Source organism: Callithrix jacchus, chromosome 5 (genome assembly GCF_049354715.1).
Source record: "Callithrix jacchus isolate 240 chromosome 5, calJac240_pri, whole genome shotgun sequence".
In the NCBI taxonomy this organism is placed as follows: domain Eukaryota; kingdom Metazoa; phylum Chordata; class Mammalia; order Primates; family Cebidae; genus Callithrix; species Callithrix jacchus.
In genome coordinates, this window is record NC_133506.1 from 102,905,304 (window position 1) to 102,928,705 (window position 23,402).

At 33.8% G+C, this 23,402-nt stretch overlaps 1 protein-coding gene across 28 annotated transcripts in view; it reads right to left on the reverse strand.

Moving 5' to 3' along the window:
• Positions 1 to 23,402, reverse strand: part of NF1 (neurofibromin 1) — a 296,867-nt gene that overhangs the window by 153,731 nt on the left and 119,734 nt on the right. For 10 of the 28 annotated variants that reach the window (XM_078373889.1, XM_078373884.1, XM_002748206.7 and 7 more), the window contains 5 exons: positions 19,331 to 19,462; positions 10,723 to 10,857; positions 6,370 to 6,483; positions 3,058 to 3,137; positions 1,430 to 1,553 (listed from right to left, as the gene is read on the reverse strand). In XM_078373889.1, the coding sequence (XP_078230015.1) occupies positions 1,430 to 1,553; positions 3,058 to 3,137; positions 6,370 to 6,483; positions 10,723 to 10,857; positions 19,331 to 19,462 (585 nt within the window). Of the gene's footprint in view, positions 1 to 1,429; positions 1,554 to 3,057; positions 3,138 to 6,369; positions 6,484 to 10,722; positions 10,858 to 18,539; positions 18,585 to 19,330; positions 19,463 to 22,536; positions 22,567 to 23,402 lie in introns of all 28 variants that reach the window. The other 18 variants (XM_078373883.1, XM_035300878.3, XM_078373888.1 and 15 more) reach the window with 3 other exon arrangements.

The window sequence follows — 23,402 nt, forward strand, 5'->3', positions numbered from 1 at the left end:
TCCTGTTTGAGACTCTCCTAGAAAACCCCTCCTCTCAATCTCTATGCCCTACCTTGAAGGAGATTAACAAAAAACCCATTAGGACAAGTAATGTTTACTTAAATGTCTTTAAAATTTCCCTCAGTTTCCCATTCTCTAAATCATCTGAAACAGTAGATTCTATAAATATAAATTAAGTCAACATAAACACAAGTAAAACATCAACGAAATAAATCTATTGTATAAAAACTATAATTCGATCTCAATGACAAAGATTTTTTTCCATAAGATTTTATCCTGTGCCATGTTGGGATAACTAGAAATTGACTCTTCAGATTAAGTTCTCTGGACCAGTAATTAACCCTGGGATATACACCAAGTATGTCACAAGAGTGACTGTGCTGACCAGGACACTAGGAGTTCATTACTGGATTCCTCATACTTGTATTCTGGAGAGTATACCATAGACAAGCGCATGAAAGTCTGAAATCAAATCTCTTTCCAACATCAAATTCCACTATATTAACACATCAAATGAGCCAAATGTGAATAAACCCACTTCACCATTAGTCTATTTCTAAACAATTTATTAATCAAAAGCTATATAACACTGAGAAGCAGATGCGTTTCATATATTTAAGGTTTTTCACAGCTATGATTCTAGTACCAGATAAAAACTCATTAAATCAAGTACTCCTAAAACTAGATCATAATAGAATTCCTAAATTGATTTGATTATAGAAACTATATTTTAAAAGAAATTTAAGCCTCTTCCTTATCCTCCATAACCTCACCATGTTTCAACAGTTCAGACTCAAAAAATTTCACTCTATTCCAATGAAGAAGTCTCCTGATATTTTCAAGAGGTGAAACTTTTATTGGAGGAATAGAAATAAACCTAGTTTCAGGACCCTCAGCCTTTTCCCTTTTGCTTCTTGATATATAATTCTCTGAACAAGTCTAGCCATGAGATCTAGGTCTCTACCATTTCTCAGAGCTATGATTCTAGAACTGGACAAAAACTCATTAAATCAAGTACTCTTAAATCTATGCCATAACAGAATTCTTAAATTATAGAAGCTATATGTTAAAATAAATTTTACATATGAGTTATGTCTTATGTATGAACTTGAGAATAAAGATAGAATATGCTCCTTAAGCTCCTTTGGTTACAGCAGCCCCCATTTTTCCTAGGCCTGCCCCATAGAGACCTATTTAACTCAACTAGGACTAGAATTCAACAGTGTGGTTTGAAGGCCAAAGCCTCAGAATAATTTTTTAAATGCAGATTTGCCAGCCATCGTCCTCTGCATATATATTTCCTTCTGAGAATCTTGGGGAGAAGGAGGAGCTGAAATAGAACCTAATTTGGCTATAAAACACTTTCTTCATCTCTCCCCATTCCCATTCCAAATATTCTTCCATTTTTTAAACATGTCATTTTGCTTACCTTATTTTTAAGAAGAAATTTATTCCTGCAGATCAAAATTTCCCGCAACCACTTGAGAATTTCTGTGCTACTAAGCATTTGATGACTAGTTAATTTCTTGCAGATGTAAAAAAGCATTTGTGAGCTGCAGTAACAAAAAGTTCATTGTTACTAGCATCATCAATAACCTAATACAGATATAACCAGACGTAAGAATGGCATTCTCTCATAATGAACACAAGTTTAGAGAAGCGTAGTTTCCCTTGCAGGCTTTTAGAGAAATAGTTATCAAAGTGTCAACAGCACTATAATCAAAGGAAATAAGTTTATAGGTTATAGAAAAAAGCAAGTATTTATTTATAAGCCCCCTATGTTTCATTTCTATCTGTGTATCTCATCCTTGCAGCAGACATAAGAAGTAGTAGTAAAGCACATGCACCGCAGAGTCTGTCTCTAAACACAGTGCTCCACAGCGCTTGTGCTGCAAGCTGCTATCCGCAGGCCAAATCCAGACTACCACTTGCTATTGTAAATATAAAGTTTTAGTCAAACACAACTACACCCATTCGTTCACATATTGTCTGTGGCCACTTTCATGCTCCAAAAGCGGAACCGAATAGTTATGACAGAAACCGTATGACTCACAAAGCCCAAAATATTTATTATCTGGTCTTTTGGAGAAAAGTTTCCTGATCCCTACTCTAGAGCTGCACTGTAACATGGTAGCCACTAGCCAGTCACACATGGCTATTGAGCACTTTAAGTGTGGCTTGTTCAAATTGAGATGTGCTGAAAGTATAAAAGACACACCAAAGTTTGAAGACTTTATTAAAAAAAGAGAGATATGTCATTAATAACTTTTATATTGATTACATGTTGAAATTATATTATAAATAACATATAGCGGGTAAAATAAAACATTATTAAAATTAATTTTACCTGCTTCTTTTTACTCTTTAATGTAGTAACTAGAAAATTTTCAATAACATACGGGATTTCTCATTATATTACTATTGAAGAGAACTGTTCTTGAGTAAGATTTAATTGAGCTGCCAAGTAACTTAGGACACCCATTCCTGTAAGATAATGGCAAACTTGAGGTTTAAACATTTACACTTTCCTCAAGGATGGTGACTTTATGCTCATTAAAATATAATGATTTATATAACCTAGAAAGTAGACCACAAAATTCTATATATATTTTTGTCTTCTAACAGGTGTCCATTATAAATTCCTTCATCAAAAGCATTGGTATTACAGAAAGTTTATGAAAAATCACAGTTTAAAAAACTGAAACACAATATTTTACAAAATTTTATCATTCTAGGCTTATAACTGTGAAAATCTATTAAAAACACAGTAGTAACCACATTGAAATCTGAAAGAGGTAATATTCCAAACAACAGTACTTATGGGTTGGGTGACAAAATTTAGCAATATTCTTAAAATTTATTTTCTAAACTGCTGTGATATTTTTATTACAGTTAAAACAAGAAATTGTAATAATTTGAAGTCAAATAAAATACAAAATCATAAACCTTTGAAAGTATAAGTTTTACAATGTACTAAGCAGTATAGAGTTCATAATTCAAGACAGAAATACAAAATAAAATTTTAAAGTTGAATTTAAAAAATAAAAATACAAATACCTAATCTCCCAAAATGTTTCTACAGGAGCATCAGGATTCCACAAGTCAATGCTATCTAACTGATGAAGAACCAGCAGAGCCTGAATTTTTTTAAAAAAAGAAAGACAAAGATAAGACTCATTCAAACATTTTTGGTAAACATAACACTGGAATACTTATTTTACAAATGCTAAGAAGTTGAGCTATTTCATTTATAGTTTCAACATACAGTAAAAGGTAAAATAGATAAACTCTGGCAAACACAAACTTCTAGGGAATAATACAGACAGAATGAAATAATTTTATTCCCATCATTCTTACTCTAATTGGCATGTACATATAAAGCTAAATGATGAATTCACAACAATATATAACTATAAAAATTGATTTAAGAAAAAAACAAAATAATTTCAATAGATATTAAAGAACTAAAACAAAAAGTTGATCCCCAAGAAGGACCTGTCAAAATTAATACACACAGGAAAAGATAAGCAAAACTGTCTCATTTGCCACAAATTCTCTTGTAATAGAAAAAAGCAATTTTTCAAAATCAAGAGAGAGAAAGCAAAATAGATTTTGTATTTCATAGCAGATTATCCATTCTAAAGTATTTCAATTGACCAGAGAAGTAAAATTGGAATTTGGCTCAGAGAAATTTAGTCAATTTCTATGACTTTAAAATTTTTATGAATGTAACTCAAAAGGAAAAAGCTGCACACAGAGGTACTTGTTGCTCTTAATTATTATAGGAGAAAATTAGGAGAACTTTACTAGGAAGAGAATGGGTTAATATTCAGTAATGAGAATGGTATTTTAACTTCGAGCTGTTAAACATTCATTAAAACCTATATAGATCACACAGCAATATAAGAAAAATATGAAATGTGAAGTGAGTATACTGCGTTTATGGCTTTGTTAAAACATGGAAAATACCAACAAAAGAGAGAAAGAAACAAGAAAATCAAAGCAGGGAAAAGACTAACATGTTTTCTTTCAATGTATATTTGTAAAGTTTTATCAAACAAAAATATAGAGAATTCGTTACTTGAAAAAACTAGTGCCAGTAAATTTTACCAAGTTTCTGCACAATAGCAGCAAAACTGAATTTTAATTTCTGTTGTTTTTCCTTGGTATGAGAGCTATAGATTACATGCTTCTTAAGATTCTCACAATTAACTGCAATTTTCGTTAAATATCTCAAAGTAATTACAATAAAAATGTTTGAAATAAGATACGGAGTCTGACCTTTATATGGTTATATATAAGTGAATTATTTAATACATATTGTAATATGTCACCTTTATTATATTATATATAATATGTTATATATATTATATAATTCACTTACAATATTTAACATATGTTACATATTACAATAAATAGATTATTACATAAATTAGACTATTACATAAATTAAAACCACCAAAGATATAAAGAATAAAATGTAGACTCTTTCTTCAAACTGATCCTATCTTAACTCCAATTCTACAATCCCAACAAACATAACTCCCACCATCCCAACACACCCAACCCAGTGAACACTGCTAAGCTCTGCACATTTCTTTCAGTCCTTGGTCAAGGTATCAACATATAAAAGCCAGACTCATATTATCTTATTTCAAACATTTTTATTGTAATTACTTTGAGAAATTTAATGAAAATTGAAATTAATTGTGAGACTCTTAAAAAGCTATATAATCTATAGCTCTCATACCAAGGAAAAACAACACAAATTAAAATTCAGTTTTGCTGCTATTGTGCAGAAACTTCGTACAATTTACTGGCACTAGTTTTTTCAAGTGACAAATTCTCTATATTTTTATTTGATAAAACTTTACAAATATATATTGAAAGAAAACATGTTAGTCTTTTCCCTGCTTTGATTTTCTTGTTTCTTTCTTTTTTTTTGGTATTTTCCATGTTTTAACAAAGCCATAAACACAGTATACTCACTTGACATTTCATATTTTTCTTATATTGCTGTGTGATCTATACAGGTTTTAATGAATAAACATTCATTAAATAATTGAATAAACAGCTCGAAGTTAAAATATCATTCTCATTACTGATTATTAACCCATTCTCCTCCTAGTAAAGTTCTCTTAATATTCTCCTATTATAATTAAGTGCAATAAGTACCTATGTGTGCAGTTTTTTCCTTGAGTTATATTCCTAAGATTTTTAAAGTCATAGAAATTGAATTATTCATACAAAAAAAGGAAATGTTTGTATAGCTCCTGCTAGATAACCTTCCAAAAAGACTGCAAGAAATGTGTCAATATACGGGACCAATAGCAATGTACAAAAATGAAAGCAATGATTACATAATAAGTGCTAAAGCATTTTTTATAAATGTTTTTACTTTAGTATGTCTAAACATTTTTACAGTAAGTACATTAGGATGGCTATAATAAAAAAGACACATTATAACAAGTGTTAGCAAGAATGCAGAAATATTAAACCTTCATACATTATTATTGGGAATATAAATGATACAGCTGCTTTGGAAAAGAGTTGACAGTTCCTCAAATGTTCAACAGAGTTACCATATGACTTAGCACTTCCACTCCTATATACTTAAGAGATATGTCCATATAGATTTTTACACAAATATTTATAGCAGCATTATTCATAATGGCCCAAAAGTGGAAACAACCCCAAGCGTCCACCAACTGATAACTAAACAAAACTGAGATCCATAAAATGAAATATTTGGCAACAAAAAGGAAAGAAATTCTGATTCATATCACAACATGAATGAACCTTGAAAACATTAAGTCAAGGTAGTCAGACATAAAAGGCACATATTCTATGATTCTAGTTATATGAAACATCTAAAACAAGAGAATCCATAGAAACAGAAAATAGATTAGTAGTTGGTAAGGATGAGGGAATGGGGAGTGAAGTTTCTTTCTAAGGTGATAAAAATGTTATGGAATTAGAGAGTAGTGATAGTTGCACAACTGTGTGAATACACTAAGAACCACTTAAAATGGTCGAATTGAGCCTATGTGAATTATGTCTCAATTTAAAAATCAATATTTTTAATACTTAATAAAAATACTTAAAAAAATTTTAAAGTCAACTGCAATGAGAAAATCTTGAACTATTTTATTAAGCATAAGAATTTGTACAATGTTGTTACTATGTGATATAAAGAAAGTAAACCCCTTCTTTCTCCATGGAATTTTATAAAACAATGTATAGACATAAACATACTATTCCCAGAAATGACATCTACCTATTACTCATAGAAACCACACATCAAGCAAACATCACGAATGTACAGTTACAACCTTTCCTTCAAGAACCTGGAATTCATTTTCCCCTTACCTCCATTGCTTCCTGAGCGATCTCTGGCATGTGCGACTGAGGGACTAGTTGGACAAGCCCTGTAATTAATTCTGCTGTACTGCCTTGGGTTTCAGGTCCTTGTTTTCTTGGATTCTGCAAGGAAAAAAAGGAAACTTCCATTAAAAGATAAATAAATAAATCAAGAGAGATTAGAGGGAAGAAGGAATAGACAGCAACTGCTAAAGGGTACTAGGCTTCTTTAAGGGGTGATAACAATGTTCTAGAACTAGGCCAGGTGCAATGGTTCACACCTGTAAGCCCAGCACTTTGGGAGGCCACCTAAGTGGCCGTAATCTCAACACTTTGGAAACCAAAGTGGCTGGTTCACCTGAGTTCAGGAGTTTGAGACCAGCCTGACCAATATGGTGAAACCATATCTTCGCTAAAAATATAAAAACTAGCTGGGCGTGGTGGCGTGCACCTGTAGTTCCAGTACTTGGGAGGCTGAGGCAGAAGAATCACTTGAACCTGGGAGGTGGAAGTTGCAGTGAGCCGAGATTGTGTCACTGCACTCCAGCCTAGGGGACAGCAAGACTCTATCTCAAAAAAAAAAAAAAGGTAAAAAAATGTTCTAGAATTAAACAGTGGTAATGGTTGCAGAAACTTGTAAATATACTGAAAACAATTGAATTGTAAACTTTAAAATAGTGAATTTTATGGTATGTGGGTATGGTATTTTTATCTCAATAAAATAAAATTTTGTTAAATCAAAATTTCTTTTATTAGGGATTCTTTTAATCCACGTCATTAATGTGAATGATGTCCAGGGAAAATCCTAATGAAAGAAAACCATTAATTGCCACTAAAAATGACATCAATAATATGAGTAGTAATTTTTTTCCCCCCAACAACTGTAAACTGGCTAAAGAACGTTATCTCTGGTTTGGAATTTACTGGTTTTGAGCTTATACATGATTGTGATCAAAGGCAAAGGACATACATGTTGGATAAGGACCTTGTGATTATCCTGTACAGCCTGCTTGTCCCATACAAAGGTCCTGCCCAAATCCACACAGCTGGTGACAAATCAAAGGCTAGAATTGACATCACCAGATACCCATACTTTTCACTGTGGAAAAATGTAGTATACTAAGCAAAGAAAATTAACATCGTATACGCCTACTTTTTTTTTTTTTTTTTGAGACGGAGTTTCACTCTTGATACCTATGCTGGACTGCAATGGCATAATCTCGGCTCACTGCAACCTCTGCCTCCTTAGTTCAAGCGATTCTCCTGCCTCAGCCTCCCGAATAGCTGGGATTACAGGCACGTGCCACCATGCCCAGCTAATTCTTGCATTATTAGTAGAGACAGGGTTTCACCATGTTGGCCAGGCTGGTCTCTAGCTCCTGACCTCAGGTGATCCGCCCACCTTGGCTTCCAAAGTGTTGAGATTACGGGCCTGAGTCACCGCACCTGGCCAATGCCTACCTACTTAAAAAGACTAAAATGTTTCTCATAACTTGGAAGCATATATTTGCACTTCAAGGATATGTGGTTCAACCAGGCACAGTGGCTCATACCTGTAATCCCAGCACTTTGGGAGGCCAAGGCAGGCAGATTGCTTGAGGTCAGGAGTTTGAGACCTGCCTGGCCAACGTGGAGAAACCCCGTCTCTACTAAAAGTACAAAAGTTAGCCAGGTGTGGTGGTAGGTGCCTATAATCTCAGCTACTTGGGAGGCTGAGGCAGAAGAATCACTTGAACCCAGGAGGTGGAGGTTGCAGAGAGCTGAGAGTTCCCCACTCTCATGACTAAGGTAAGCCCTCACTCCAAAATCTGTAATTCAAAACTGTTAGCCTATTTTCTAACATTTATATAAATTCATTCATAACCCAATAATTTGTATTGAATACCAAATACAGAACAATGAAAAAGTAAAGATGTGTTTCCCATCCTCCAGGAGCACGAAGTCTCATGGGGGAAGATATCATCAATAAAATAATCAGACCAACAAGTATAAAAATGCAAATCACGTAAGAGCTATAAAGGTACATAATAGCCTATAACATGGAAAAGTACCTAGTCAGGGAAGCTTCCTTAGTTCAGTGATAATAGCTTAGAATTAGTAGGAATTACACTGTGAAGAGTAAGCAGATTCTAGGCAGAGGGAAAAGCAAGTACAAAGGAGGAATGAAGGTATGTGGTTGGAAAAATTGAAAGGAAGACTATCATGAATAGAGTAGAGAGGACAAAAAATGTAATGCTGCATGTGGAAGAAATGGTAGGTGGGAGAAAGATTTTATATGACCCTGCAGATCTATTTGGAGTTTGGTCTTTATAAGCAAGAACAATTTCAACTAAAAGATTTCAAGCTGAGCAAGGACATAGTAAGATTTGTTTTCTAAAGAGATTGCCGTAACTTCAGTGTGGAGAAATGATCTGGAGGATCTAAGAAACGATGTAAGCTGAGTAATTAGGAGGCTTGAGAAGTCGAGATGAAAGACAAAATCATATTACTTTTAAAAATATCATGATTGAGACCATTTAACAATTATTCCTACATTCTTCCAAAATTACTAAGACTCAGAATTTTTATGTAAAAGACAAAATGGTCAAATATTTACAATGAATCATCTATTTTAATGTACTTATGGTTACTTTGAGAAAATTTATTAACCACTAGATGGCAGCAAAGCAAACAATTTCCATTTTAAATGATCCTTGGAAAACAGCAACTTTTGCTTAAATTTTTCTTCGAAAACATTTAGTAGAAAAGGCATTGGTGAGTTTGGTGCCTTCTTTGAATGTGAATTATGGCCATGTAAACAGAGTGCTGCTAATGTTATGTGACCTTCATGATGAAATAATGCCACGAATAGCTTGTGACACATAACAAAGGAATGAGGAAAAAGGGAATTTCATTGTTTTTATTGAGTTTCACTGACAGATTTTATGGAATTTTTCACGCCAAAGGTCTATTTATTCTAACTAGACTCTCAAATTTGAATGGATTTTTCAGGGTTCAAACTATCACAGGCCTTCTTTAGGGGTGACTGATCCTTTGGGAATGTTTTTTCCCTCTTTCTTCTTTCCTCTTCACTCTCCAAGGAAAATTACTCGTAAATACGGATTTTTAAAAATTTGAGAGGTTTCATAGAACTCTTGGAACCATAGGCATGTAGTTATAAATTCCCTATATTACAGTAATTTGAAAAATATGCCATCAAAATTGAAAGCACTTTAATATTTTTTTAAAAGCCTGTTACTGAACAAAGCAATAAGAAAGATTATTTGATGTTGCTCTCCAGGGACTGATGAAATTCAACAAAGGTTAAACATGTCATCCTATGAAAGTCACAACATAGAACTATTACATTTGGGCATTAATATTAATGTTAAATTGTATCTTATTAATAGCAGTAATAGCTAACATTTATTTAGTCATTATGCACCAGGCATTGTTCCTAAAAGCACTGTATGTACTATTTCAGTCTTCTTTACAATCTCTCTGAGATAGGAACGATTATTATCCCAATACTTCAGATGAGAAAGCTAAGGCACAGAAAGGTTAGTCACCCAAATCACATAACTAGTAAGTAGTCTGCCTCCAGCATCCATGCTGTTAATCACTTCACTATGACTGTATAATTACTCTGTTTAGCAGAGTGTTGTTCTCAGGAATCGAATACTATCTGAGACAATAAGAGTAGTTATGACAATAACTGAGTACTAGCCAAGCACAATGGCTCATGACTATAATCCCAGCACTTGAGGAAGCCAAGGTTGGAGGATCGCTTGAGGCCAGGAGTTTGAGGTTGCAATGAGCCATCACTGCACCACTGCACTGCAGCCTGGGAAGCAGAGTGAGACTGTCTCAAAATAATAATAATTTGAGTACTAACCACACCCATTTTCACCTCATTCTCTTTCCAATACAGTATTTGTAGGGAGAGCCAATGATAACAGAAAAAAAGGGGGAAAGAAAAACTAAATTGAAAATAGCAACTGGAGATGTTTTAAACCAATGGTGTAGATGTAGGCAGCACTGTGATCGATAGTCGCTTCTATCTCCCATACCAGGATTATACCTGAATAATACATAACCTAGTAATAGGATGATAACAGAGATCTCACCAAAGTATGTTAGTTTAATGATGGAAAAATTAAGAAAAAAGAGAAATGTTAAGAAAACATAAGGGCAATTAAGAATCTGATATAATTATGTTAGTATTCATTATACATTAGTTTCTTAGAGATGTAAGGTTTTCAGGTATGATAAAAAAGGATCAGTAAGTCATCTTGAGCTAAAAATTATCCTCAAGGTCTTGGCATTTCAGTTAAACCAAATCTAGTGTGATAATTTTGGGACACTTCATAAGAAAATACTTACACAAAGCAAGAGCTTTGGATCTGCATGAATTAGTTTCACCATGGACAAGAGAAGATACTTATAGCTTCTTGTCTCCAGGTCTGTAGGTTTTTCTTTAAATTTAAGGCTTGTTACTTTTTCTTTAAATGTAAGACTCTAAAAATGAAACAAAAACATGGTATCAGACATGAAATTCAGGACAATAGCTACCCAACCTTTAAAAGAAATTTATTATTTAAAAACTTTCAGAAAAGATATTTTTTACACTGCCAAATGTGTGGTATAAGTAGAAATAATAGTAAGCATAAGGTCAGTATTATTAAGCTTAAAAAAATTGAAAATTGTTTTGAATCGTATTATTTTTTAATCTAATAAAACATGAAAATCTGTTGCAATACTAAAAGCTTAATATCAGGTTGTACAAAATCTCCTATGTAAAAAAACTATTTTCCAAAATGTAAAAACACAAGGGAAAAAATATTTGGTCTATAGTTCTCACAAATATACACGCTGGGTAACTCATTTAACAAAAACTTATTCCCCACACATATACAAGTATTTCACAGACTCTACATTATCAATTGTAAGCTGCATCATTTGATGTCCCAAAAGGAATGAAAAACCGCTGTCAATTGTAAGACACCATTTAACATAAGACACACTCCAAATTTCAGAGAAGAAGAAAAATAAGTGCTTCTTAGAAGTAATGAAATATGTTATACAGGCAATCTCTGTATTAACTAGTTTAATTGTAAAATTTGCTTTTTCCTTCTATGGCATTCCATCTCTTTCAAGTTACAGAATGCATGCATTTTGCCTGAAGAACGTTCATAAAACAGAAACAAGTCTGAGAAAGGTAAACTTATGGCAAATATGTTTCAATTACAGAGATATATGATGAACTAAAATAAGTATAGCTATTTTTCAACCAAAAATCCAACAATTATATTCTGGATCTAATATCACTTATTATTACAAAACATTTCCTTCCTTTTTTTCCTTTAAAAGAACACAACACTATCTGATTTTGACATGAATGCCTTTATGTAAACATATATATAATATAGAAATAGTAGACTGTATACCAACTGTGGACCCATAATACAAATGCCCAAGTAAACAGGCAGTCTTTCTAAGTTAAAAACCAGACATGCATATCTACAATACAAATGAAGTATCCTCAATGTTTAAGTGAGAGAAATGCATTTGTTATTATACCCAACAACAATGAAGGGCTTTAGTCCTCAGAGGGGAAGAATGGAGATTTAATCTACACATTTATACTCAACAATGTCACTACAGAAAAGAAAGAGCAAAACTTACAAATAGTTTGCTTTTATATTTATAACTGCCCTCCAACCCCAAGGCAAATGCTTAACCAAATGATTTAATAAATTCTGGTTTTACTGTTTGCTCTCTTTAAACTGTATTTTTTCCTCTAAGTTGAGGTGTTTCACCTTAGATCAAGCTAAAACTTTGATTAAACAAATTTATTTACTTAAGCGTAACTATCAAACAGCTCTTCCCTGATGCAGGCATTGTATAGGAACACAAGATGAGAGAACAATGAGCAGATACAAGAATTTTTCCTTATTTAAGAATCATTTCCAAAAAAAAGTATAGAGTCATATGGCACAAACAACATTTCAGTCAATGATAGATAATATCATTGTCTATCAGGTATCAGAGTTGAAAAATTCCTATCAATTTTTTACCAGTTACAAAAAAAAATTCCTATCACTTAGTGACATAGTCATCATGATGTCCAAGTATAATGCATTACTTTTTGTTTGTAGTGATGGTGGTATAAACAAACCTTCACTTCTAGTCATATAAAAAATAGTATAGCACACACATTTAAGTACAGTATATAATACTTGATAATGAAAATAAATGTTACTGATGTATGTATTTACTATAGTATACTTTTTTTTTTTGAGATGGAATCTCACTTCGTTGCTGTAGTGCAGTGGCGTGATCTCAGCTCACCACAACCTCTGCCTCCTGGGTTCAAGCAATTCTCCTGCCTCAGCCTCCTGAGTAGCTGGGATTACAAGTGCGCACCACCATGCCCAACTAATTGTTTTGCATTTTTAGTAGAGAAGGGGTTTCGCCATGTTGGCCAGGCTGGTCTCGAACTCCTGACCTCAGGTGATCCACTCACCTTGGCCTCCTAAAGTGCTGGGTTTACAGGTGTGGGCCACCAGGCTGCCTACTATCATATACTTTTTATTGTTATTTTAGAGTATACTCCTTCTTAAGGATAAAAGGATAACTAGGAAACAGCCTCAGAAGGTCCTTCAGAAGGTATTCCAGAAGGCGGCACTGTTACCACAAGAGATGACAGCTCCACACGTTATTTCCTCTAAAAACCTTCCAATGGGACCAGATGTGGAGGTGGAAGACAGTAACATTGATGATCTTGACCCCATGTAGGCCTAGGCTAATGTGTATGTTTGTATCTCAGTTCTTAACAAGATTTTCAAAAATAAAATTAAAATAGAACATTTTTCAAATAGAAAAAAACTTACAGGATATAAAGAAAAATATTTTTATACAGCTAGCTGTACAATGTGTTTTAAGTGTTATTGCAGGAGTCAAGTTAAAAAATTTAAAAGTTCACAAATTTTTAAAGCTACAGCAAAGTTAGCTATCAAAGAAACAATTTTTATAAATTTGGTGTAGCTTAAGTGTATAGTGATTATAAAGTCTACAGTACAGATCCTGAGTCTAAGAAAAAAGCAAAAAATATTAAAAGTAAATGAAATAAAAAAATTTTTAAGTCTACAGTAGTGTACAGTAATGGCCTAGGCCTTACATTCCCTCAACACTCACTCAATGACTCACCCGGAGCAACTTCCAGTCCTGCAAATTCCATTCATGTTAATTGCCCTATACATTTTTTTCTTACATGCTGTATTGTTACTACAACTTTTCCGTTTGAATAAACAAATACTTACCATTGTGTTACAACTGCCCACAGTATTGAGTACAGTAACATGCTATACATATTTGTAGCCTGGAAGCAATAGCCTAGACCAAATATCCTAGGTATGCTGAAGGCTTTATAACCATCTACCTTCATGTAAGTAGACTCTATGATGTTTGCACAATGACTGAATCACTAAGGATGCACTCATTTCTCAAGACATGTCCCTGTCATTATGATGTATGACCATATTAATTATGTCACCTCTTAATCCCAGGTATCAGCATGTAAATTCTGTTCCAACATGCAGTCTAATATGAAATGCATGACTTCAGAAATTCCAATAAATTTAATTCATCTCAAATATTTTTTAATTTTAGTGGGTTACATAAAGTCAGGAACAACATGCTAAAGAAGAAATGTAAACAAACTTCTTAATTAGAAATGTAAGAAAAAAATCATTCATTCATTAGTCGATCTTCAATATTGCAAGTATTAGTAGAAATACAAGCTGGTACATGTGATCTGGCCAAAGATGAAAGGTAGTCATGTCTGGGAAGAAATTCATGAGTCTTCAGGTATCTATTAAAGGCCCAAACCATTTGTTAATTTAGACCATGTGACTGAATTACAGGCATGTAAGAAAGATCTGCTGAACCAACATGCCATTTAAGACAAAAAATGTTGAGAAATAATATGTATTTGTGAAAATTCAGACATCCGTTATTGGCACTTTTGAAATTTACGAAAGCAGATGTTAGTTGTCAAATAGTAAAATGAGTGCTAAGACAAACATTTCAAATATTAAAAAAATACCACAAAAGTACAGGGAGAATACGCTACGGCTCGATGTTCATATAAAAATAGCCAAAGAGGGCCGGGCACGGTGGCTCACGCCTGTAATTCCAGCACTTTGGGAGGCCAAGGCGGGTGGATCACGAGGTCAAGAGATCGAGACCATCCTGGTCAACAAGGTGAAACCCCATCTCTACTAAAAATACAAAAATTAGCTGGGCATGGTGGTGCGTGCCTGTAGTCCCAGCTACTCGGGAGGTTGAGGCAGGAGAATTGCCTGAACCCAGGAGGCGGAGGTTGCAGTGAGCCGAGATCGCGCCATTGCACTCCAGCCTGGGTAACAAGAGCGAAACTCCGTCTCAAAAAAAAAAAAAATAGCCAAAGAGTTTAAATAACTAAAAAGTCAATATAAAATAATACTATCTTAGATTATATTCATAGAAACAGAGTATACAAACACAACGGTTTAATATTAACATCAGATCTTAACATGGCATTTTAATTTTAAAAATTTTTGTTAGGTTGGCCTTTCCAGAAGAGAAGCAAATCAGATCAAGGAGGGGTTTTGGCTTTTTGTTTTTGTTTTTGTTTTTTTGAGACAGAGTCTTGCTCTGTTGCCCAGGCTGGAGTGCAGTGACATGATCTTGGTTCACTGCAACCTCCACCTCCTGGTTTCAAGGGATCCTGTCTCAGCCTCCTGAATAGCTGGAACTACAGGCACCTGCCACCAGGCCTGGCTAATTTTTTTGTATTTTTAGTAGAGACATGTTGGCCAGGGAGGTCTCAAACTCCTGGTTTCAAGTGATCTGCCCGCCCCAGCCTCCCAAAGTGCTGGTATTATAGGCGTGAGCCACCGTGCCTGGCCTGGAGGAGGGTTTTGAAACTAGATCAAGTAAGAAATTCATTCCTTCATTCATTCTGCAAATACGTACTAAATGTCCAGTATGTACCAGGCATTGTTCAAAAGCTAGGGATTCAGTGTTGAATAAGCCAAAGCTCCTGCTTTCATCAAGCTAACTTGCTAGTGAAGGACAACTAAAGAACCTGACAGACACTGAACTGAATGTCAAGAAACCACAGAACTAACTCTGGTTGACTATTCATTAACCATGTAACTATCTGTTATTAATATAACTTTATTTAAGCTTCAGTTTCCTTAGCTATAAAAACAGACCCAACAAACACATACACTGTTAAAGAGAGCTTAAAAAGGCTGGGTGTGGTGGCTCACACCTATAATCCCAGCACTTTGGGAGATCAAGGCAAGTGAATCACTTGAGGTCAGAGTTCAAAAGCAGTCTGCCCAAAATGGTGAAACCCTGTCACTACTAAAAATGCTAAATTAGCTGGGCATGAAGGTGGGCACTGTAATCCCCGCTACTCGGGAGGCTAAGGCAGGAGAATCACTTGAACCTAGGAGGTGGAGGTTGGAGTGAGCCAAAATTGCATCACTGCACTCCAACCTGGGTGATAGAGCAGGACTCTGTCTCAAGGGGAAAAAAAGGAGCTAAAAGAATAAAATCTCTTCCAATGCCAAAACTATATAAAAATATAAAGCATTCTAGGAGTACAGAATAGAATTCTGATTAAGGATTCTTAATCAAATATCTGCAGGGCTGCCTTGTGGAAGAATTCCACAGAACTCCAAAAGAAAGAGAATCAATGATGGCTGGAAGTAACAGAGACATGTTTCTACCTTGGTTGAAGAGAAAATTTTCAAATAGCTCCTTCCAACAAGTAACTTGTCTCTCCAAAATACAAAGTGTTTGTAAAGCCTTGAAACAGATATTATTTTACTTTCACTGTTTTGTAAATTGAACTCCTTGATCGCTACTTCTGAAGCAAGCTAATGGCTCGGGTTTATCACAGTCCCAAATCATTTGAGGCAATACAAATGAGGCACAACCCTCTGAACATATGCTGTAATACAGTGGTTCTCAACTGGGGGGTGATTTTTGTCCCCCAGGGGACATCTGGAAATATTCAGAGGCATGTTTGGTTTTCAAGACTGGAAGGGGTTAGGGAGTAAGGGGAATATTGGCATCTAGTGGATAGAGGCCAGAGATGCTATAAATACTCCAGAATGCACAGTACAGCCCCCTATAACAAAGTTATCCGGTCCAAAATGTTAACAGTGCCAACAGTGAGAAACTCTGGTGTTAGGTATTATCTGTAAACCATTTATTACATATTTGCTTGTGTTGCCAGACTCCATGCCACATGTAGTAAGTTATCTCTTATTTATTTATTTATTGAGACAGACTCTCGCTTGTTGCCCAGACTGGAACAATGGTGCGATCTTGGCTCACTGCAACCTCCACCTCAGGGTTCAAGTGGTTCTCCTGCCTCAGCTTCCTGAGTAGCTGGGATTAAAAACCACCATGCCTGGCTGATTTTTGTATTTTTAGTAGAGACGATGTTTTGCCATATTGGCTAGGCTGGTCTCGAAGTCCTGACCTCAGGTGATCTAAATGTGTCCTTCCACAGTTAATAAATGTGATTTTCCTGAAAATCAGTCAATTAAAGTAGACTTACTTTTTTTCCTTGAAAATATCAAGTTTATAGCCAATGGCAACAGTTACATAAAATGAACAAATTACATGGCAATTCCTCAAGAGATTCAAGTAATTTTCAAACGCCTTGGAAATAAATGCCTCCCAAAGTGTTGGGATTATAGGCCTTAGCCACCATGCCCAGTGTGAGTTCTTCATTAGGCATTTTCAAGCAAAAGCTACAAGCCGTTTGCTTGGAATCTCTATGAGAGAAAGTGTGATGTTTGTTTAGTTCATCATGCTTCTCTGGCATTAGCATTCTTGCCTGGCAAACAGAAGAAGGTCAATACTTCCATACTGGTTATCTATTAACTAAGTTTATGAGGGATGAGATTTACCCTAACAGCCATCCAAAATCTAAAATTTTCTTATTCCAAAAAATTGATTCATATTAAATTTGCTATTTATTGTATCTCATGGAAGTATCAGCCCAGAAGCTGTCTTTTAGTCATTATGTACAAATATATATACATATAAAATTTCAAAAACATAAACAGCTTAAGAATGACTTTGAAAATTAAATGTCTATTGACATTTTCAGAAAATAATTATAAATAAAAACTAAATTCTTACTACAGGGGCCTTTGGGCCAAAAGAGGAAACTCTCTCTAGTTATGGTTTTTTAAATAATGATCAGTAAAATAATATGTAGCTCTAAGAATCAGCTTGTAACTAGGGCTAAGAAGTAAAATAACTTCTAAGTGTAAAGAATGTATTCAGATTGCCAATCAAATTTTATCTTTGTTCAAAAGAATCATTTCATTTCATTTCATTTTCGTTTAGTCCTCATGCACAGAAAATTATGGGCAGCTGGTGGAGTAGATATTGAGGTTAAATAGGAAGTAAATATTAACCTCCCACCAAGCCCTATTTTTGGAGGCCATTAATTTTCTACCAGTAAAGATAGTAAACTTAAAAAGTCAAATAAACTGCTAATTTCCCAGAAAATCTCTGGAATAAACAGGTCAACAAATAACTTTTAAACAACTTATTTCAAGTAGTTTTTAAAGATTTTTTAAAATGTCTTGTTAAATAACACTTAAGCAGCTATTATTTATGCTTACCTCCAATTATACCTGTACTGAAAATCTTTTAAACTTAAAAAAAAAATGAAGTACTTGGCATTACAAAAAGTCAACTAAAAGGTAACCTTGCATTTTACAGTTTACTTAAGAAAACATCATTGCCATGATCTTTTGTCTGTATTTTTTAGGCTCAATAATCCCAGAATATATGGCATAAAAAACTTCTCCATTTGAACATTTAAGATAAACAATCCTCAGAAATAATTACTGACAACTGGATAAGAGTGAACCACAACTGTATAAAACCAAAATATTTCCTTGACTAAGGGGACTTGGAAAAAGAGAAGCATGCCAGGGAGGAAGCTGTTTAAATTATCTCCTAAAGTGAAATGACTGATTTACTAGATGAAACCAACAGGTGAAGACAAGCTACATTTTCATTTGAAATAACAAGATGTGACTATAATAGTAACTATACACAGAAAAGTCAAAGAAACCAAGGACTTTTCTGAGGTAGTTACAATGGGTCATACTTACAGCCACAGAAGCCCACTGCCATGCAAAACAGTGACTGGTTGGCATCTGATCATGTGAGCGACAGCAGCCAATAAGAATAGAAAATAAGAAGCAGAAGACAAAGCACCACCAATCAATGTCAAGAGTTGCCATGTATAATACTCTTGCTATACATAAACATCAAGAATGACTTCCACAATCTTTTTTAATTGATTCCATAAGAGTTTTTATATTTCATATTAAGAGCAATAATCTGTGGGAATTCCCAATTTTCAGTCTTTTTTATCAGGTTTATAGTCAAATGTCAATATCAAAGTGCCTATCATTTTTAAAGGATCAAAGCATATTTACTGAAATATAAAATATTTTTATTTTAAATATGAAAACTCCAAATTGTATTTATTTCCTAAGTGTAACAGTCAGGATCCAATGAGCTAAAATGTGCATTCGCAGGAACATTCACTCTAACCCAGGAGTCAGCTTCCCTTACTCATCCCCAAAAGGTGAGAAGCTGATCAAAATTTTTTCATTCTAAAGTTAAAGAGAAACAAGACTTTAAAAAGAGAAAAAAAGGGGGCATTCATTAAGACTTTCAGTGTTTTGTGAGAAAATTTAAGAAAAGTAAGTTCAACTCATGGAAACAGTGGAAAACAAACATTATTAACTAGTATTCAACAATATTGCTGTATACAACATACCACAACATTTATAGGAAATGAAGGATCCATTCAATTCTCTAAAATAATCAAAGCAGCAGGAATGGGATAAAGACACTAAAAATGCAATAGAAAGGAGGTGAGATTCAAAATTACCGGTGCCATTCGTATTGCTGGGTGTGCTCCGCAACCTTGCACTGCTTTATGAAGTGTCTCACCAAACATATTTCGAAGTTCAACTGAGTGACAATACACAGCATCAATCTTAGGCCACCAATCCAATGCCGACTACAGAAAAAGACCATAAGAAAGAAAAAGTACAAAATTACATGAGTTGTATGTTCTAGTTATCACTGAAGTTTTAAGTTTTATCCTTTTGTCAGGAACTTTCTAAGACCATGCAAACACACACCATGATTTCCAAAATCTTCAAACAATGTCTTTAATTCAAACACTAAATCATACATATTATATTATAAAAGCTAATAATGAACATGAGACAAATTGCCCACTTCATGAACATGTGCATATGTGACTATCTTTTCTCAATGATAAGCCAGTGAATTTAAAAAACAAAGTCTTCAGAGAGCTAATCTGTAGCCAATATTTTTCTTTTGTTTTTTTAAGCTTAATGTTTTACAATTTCTGAAACACATGCATACATGTGATATGTTTTCCCGGGTAAGAATGGTATTATTAAAGCTTTAAAAGTGATTAGTGGTTCAACACAGTATTGAAAGGATATGTGGAAAACCATTACTTATATGTTTACAGACAACAATAATTACAACATGAAATTAGTAAATGAAATAAAGCTATTATTAAGTAAACCTATAACCTTAAATTGATATGCAATAATGACACGATACACGGGAGACTAACAATCACCATAAACAAAGACAAACTGATCCTAGCGAAATACGTATTTTTAATTACTTTATATATTTTCAATTTCAATTTAACCTGTTTAGCTTTGATGTCTAGTTTTCAGTGCCTAGTTTATTTGAAAGTGTATCTTTTAACTTTAAAATGAATGACCTGATATATTATTAAAAAATGGCAATTATGAAAATCACTATTCTATAAAGTCAAACATTTAATACAAAAATGACTAGATGAATTTTCACTACATATAAGGAATAAGCATGAAATGACCTAAAATATAGGCTTCTAATTTATAATACTCCAGATGTTTATAAGAAATATCTGGAAGAATAATACATTCAAATTGTAGATAAGAGAGATTTAATAACCTCACATCTCATTCCCAGATTTTTTTTTCTTATTCAAAACTAAGCTAAGTCTCAACATTTTAATTTATTCACTTGAAATTCTCAGAATATTTTGAGTAGCATCAATGTATATCACCTTAACTAAACTGTGGATTACAAATCCTTTTCACTGGATAGTAAAATATAAAACCAACTTATGCTACACATTTTGAATACTGAACTGGAGTTCCATTCAGGAAGGAGCCCCAAGCTTGGAGGGAAGAAACGCTTTTCTGGGACAGTATGGTTGTTTACACTTTTCCCTCAACTCCCACTTTATATAATCTATTTCCTACAAATGATCAATTATGAGTCTGATAGTATAATGGATTCCTCCAACTCTCGGCAATTTTGACCACCTGATTTGCCCAAAGCAACCAATGCAACTTGATTTCCTTATACTTAACTAAGTTATACAGCTTGTGTTAATCAGCCTAAAGTAACAAAAAGCTGAATAATAATAAAGTACACTGAGTGAAGGGTCTTCCTCACCCAATACATCTCATAAGATCTTGTCAGAAACTGATAAACTAAGATAGGTATTCCATATAACATCCTATTCAAATTGCTGTCATTTTTTACAGCTTTTTAAACTGTATTGTGGTATCAGGTGTACCATATAAAATAACTTTAGGCATAAGACTTAGTAATTTTCATAGTTTTCATTTTTCATAATATACTCATTTTTAAATAAAAGATACATTTTCAAAATAAAATAAGCATAAAAAACTAAACATCATATGGTTGGCAAAAAATTTTAGTATTTTGAGGCAGTTACTAAATGTGTCCTTCTTGAAAATCACTCAATTAGACTACTCTTTTTTTCCTTGAAAATACCAAGTTTATAGCCAAATGGCAACAGTTACACAACATGAGCAAATTATGTGGCAACTCAAGAGATTTAAATAATTTTCAAATGCCTTGGAAATAATTCCTTTCAACTACAACCTCTCAGGAGAAAGAGATCACCTCATTTCTAGTATGTGAACTATTTATTCAAACTACAATAAATTTCCATAAGGAAAAACCAGAAATAAAGTACCATACCAGCTATAGTATGTACTAGTGATGGCTAAGATAACTGGTTCATATGTTTGTATATTACTTATTAAATTTTCCAATTACATATCTAATTTAACCTAAAGGAAGGCTATAACATAAATCTTCCAACTATAATTCATCTCTTATGGCACATAATAAAGATGACAGTACAACTACTATTTTAGCAACTGCTAGAAACTTGCATTATAGTAAGATTCAAATAATGGATATATTTTAAAATTTTCTAAGAAGAAATACTAGAATATTTTAGATCTAAATTCAGTACTTATGAACTGAGTATGAGTATGTTTCACAAAAGTAAAACTCCAAACACCTTACTACTTTTACATAAACCCTCAATACACCACATCAGCAAAACTCTTATCTTATTTGAGAATGTGATACTTTAAAAATGTGTGGACTGGCTAAAGAACCATGGGAGAAGAGAACTTATGAGGTACATTGAACCAAGAATCATTAGAAAAGAAATTTTACACTATGAATGAATTTAAGATCGTAAGTTCAAATATCTAAGAACAATTTCATGTGATTTTTCAAGACATAAAATATTTCCATAATAAATGTCTTCAATGAAACTCTAAAATAGTCAGTCTCATAAATTTGCATTTTCACTTTATAAATAGTCCTTTTCCATCAAAAAGTACTTCAGATTCAATAGCGATTAGCCTCAAATACAGGGGAAATATCCTAGCGTGAAACAATTTACCACACGATCTATAATAATAAAGTATCACTACCCAAGGCATAATTTTAAAAGATACTTTTAACTAATATTTACGTTCCTTTTCAAGTTATTTCATTGAAAAGTTACTGATACTTCATATTTAAAAATTAATCATTTTTTTCTTTATAAAAACAGATTTTCATATGACTTGACCTCTGATACAGACACACTCCACCCTCCACACATGCAGTGCTCATTAGAATAGAAGAGGATGCACAGCCACTTTCACCAAGTACACTGAGGCATGCATGAAGCACCACTCCAGGCATGCTTGGAACCCAGAAAGGAGCAGCTCAGCCACTTACAGCAGTGCCAAGTCCATGCTTGAAAGTGCTCTATATAGTCAATTGTAGACAAAAACATTTGAAAATTAAAGTAACTAGCCACAAAGTATCAAAAAAGTATATATTTGGGTTTATTATATACAAATTTTAAGCATTTATGTAAAGCTATCCACTCTTTGAATACTTTAAGTGTTATAAGCCACAGGGGAAAAAACCATTGTCTTATTTCTGAATTACACATAAACTTGAGAGGGAAAACCATCTTTTCTTTTGTTTAAATGGCCTTGAAAGTAAACCTTGAAGGTACAATGCCCTGGCTCATTATGCTGACAAAAGTACAGTAATATTTTTAAAAATTTTTAATACAAACATACGTTATTTACAATCTTCATTAAACTTCCCCTTTTGGAACAAAGCATATTCAGTGTTACTTCTACCTGCAATTCAACTCAGTGATACTCAACTAAGGGAGGAGGTATTGTTCCCTTAGGCAGGTTTAGTTATTCATAATGACTAGGGATGGGGGAGATGCAGCACAACTGGCACTTAATGAGATGTTAAAGGTCCTGCAATGCCCAAGGCATCCTGCACAACAAAGGACTGTCCTCCCAAAATGCTCACTAAACACCTGCTGAGAAAAATTAAATGTGTCACCAAATAGCTTTATCAATAGTTAATTTTCCCCTGAAGGAATGGCTAGAATATGGGCAACATTTATTTTAAATAAACACAACAACCAGGGCAAATGAGGGTGAGGGGTTATTTTCAACTCACCAGAGGCAGTCTTAAAATGGAATTTGATTATTAACAGGACAAATATACCACGTTTCAATAATTAAAGCCCCTTTTAAGGAAGGAAAATGTTGACCAATTTACACATAAGTGTG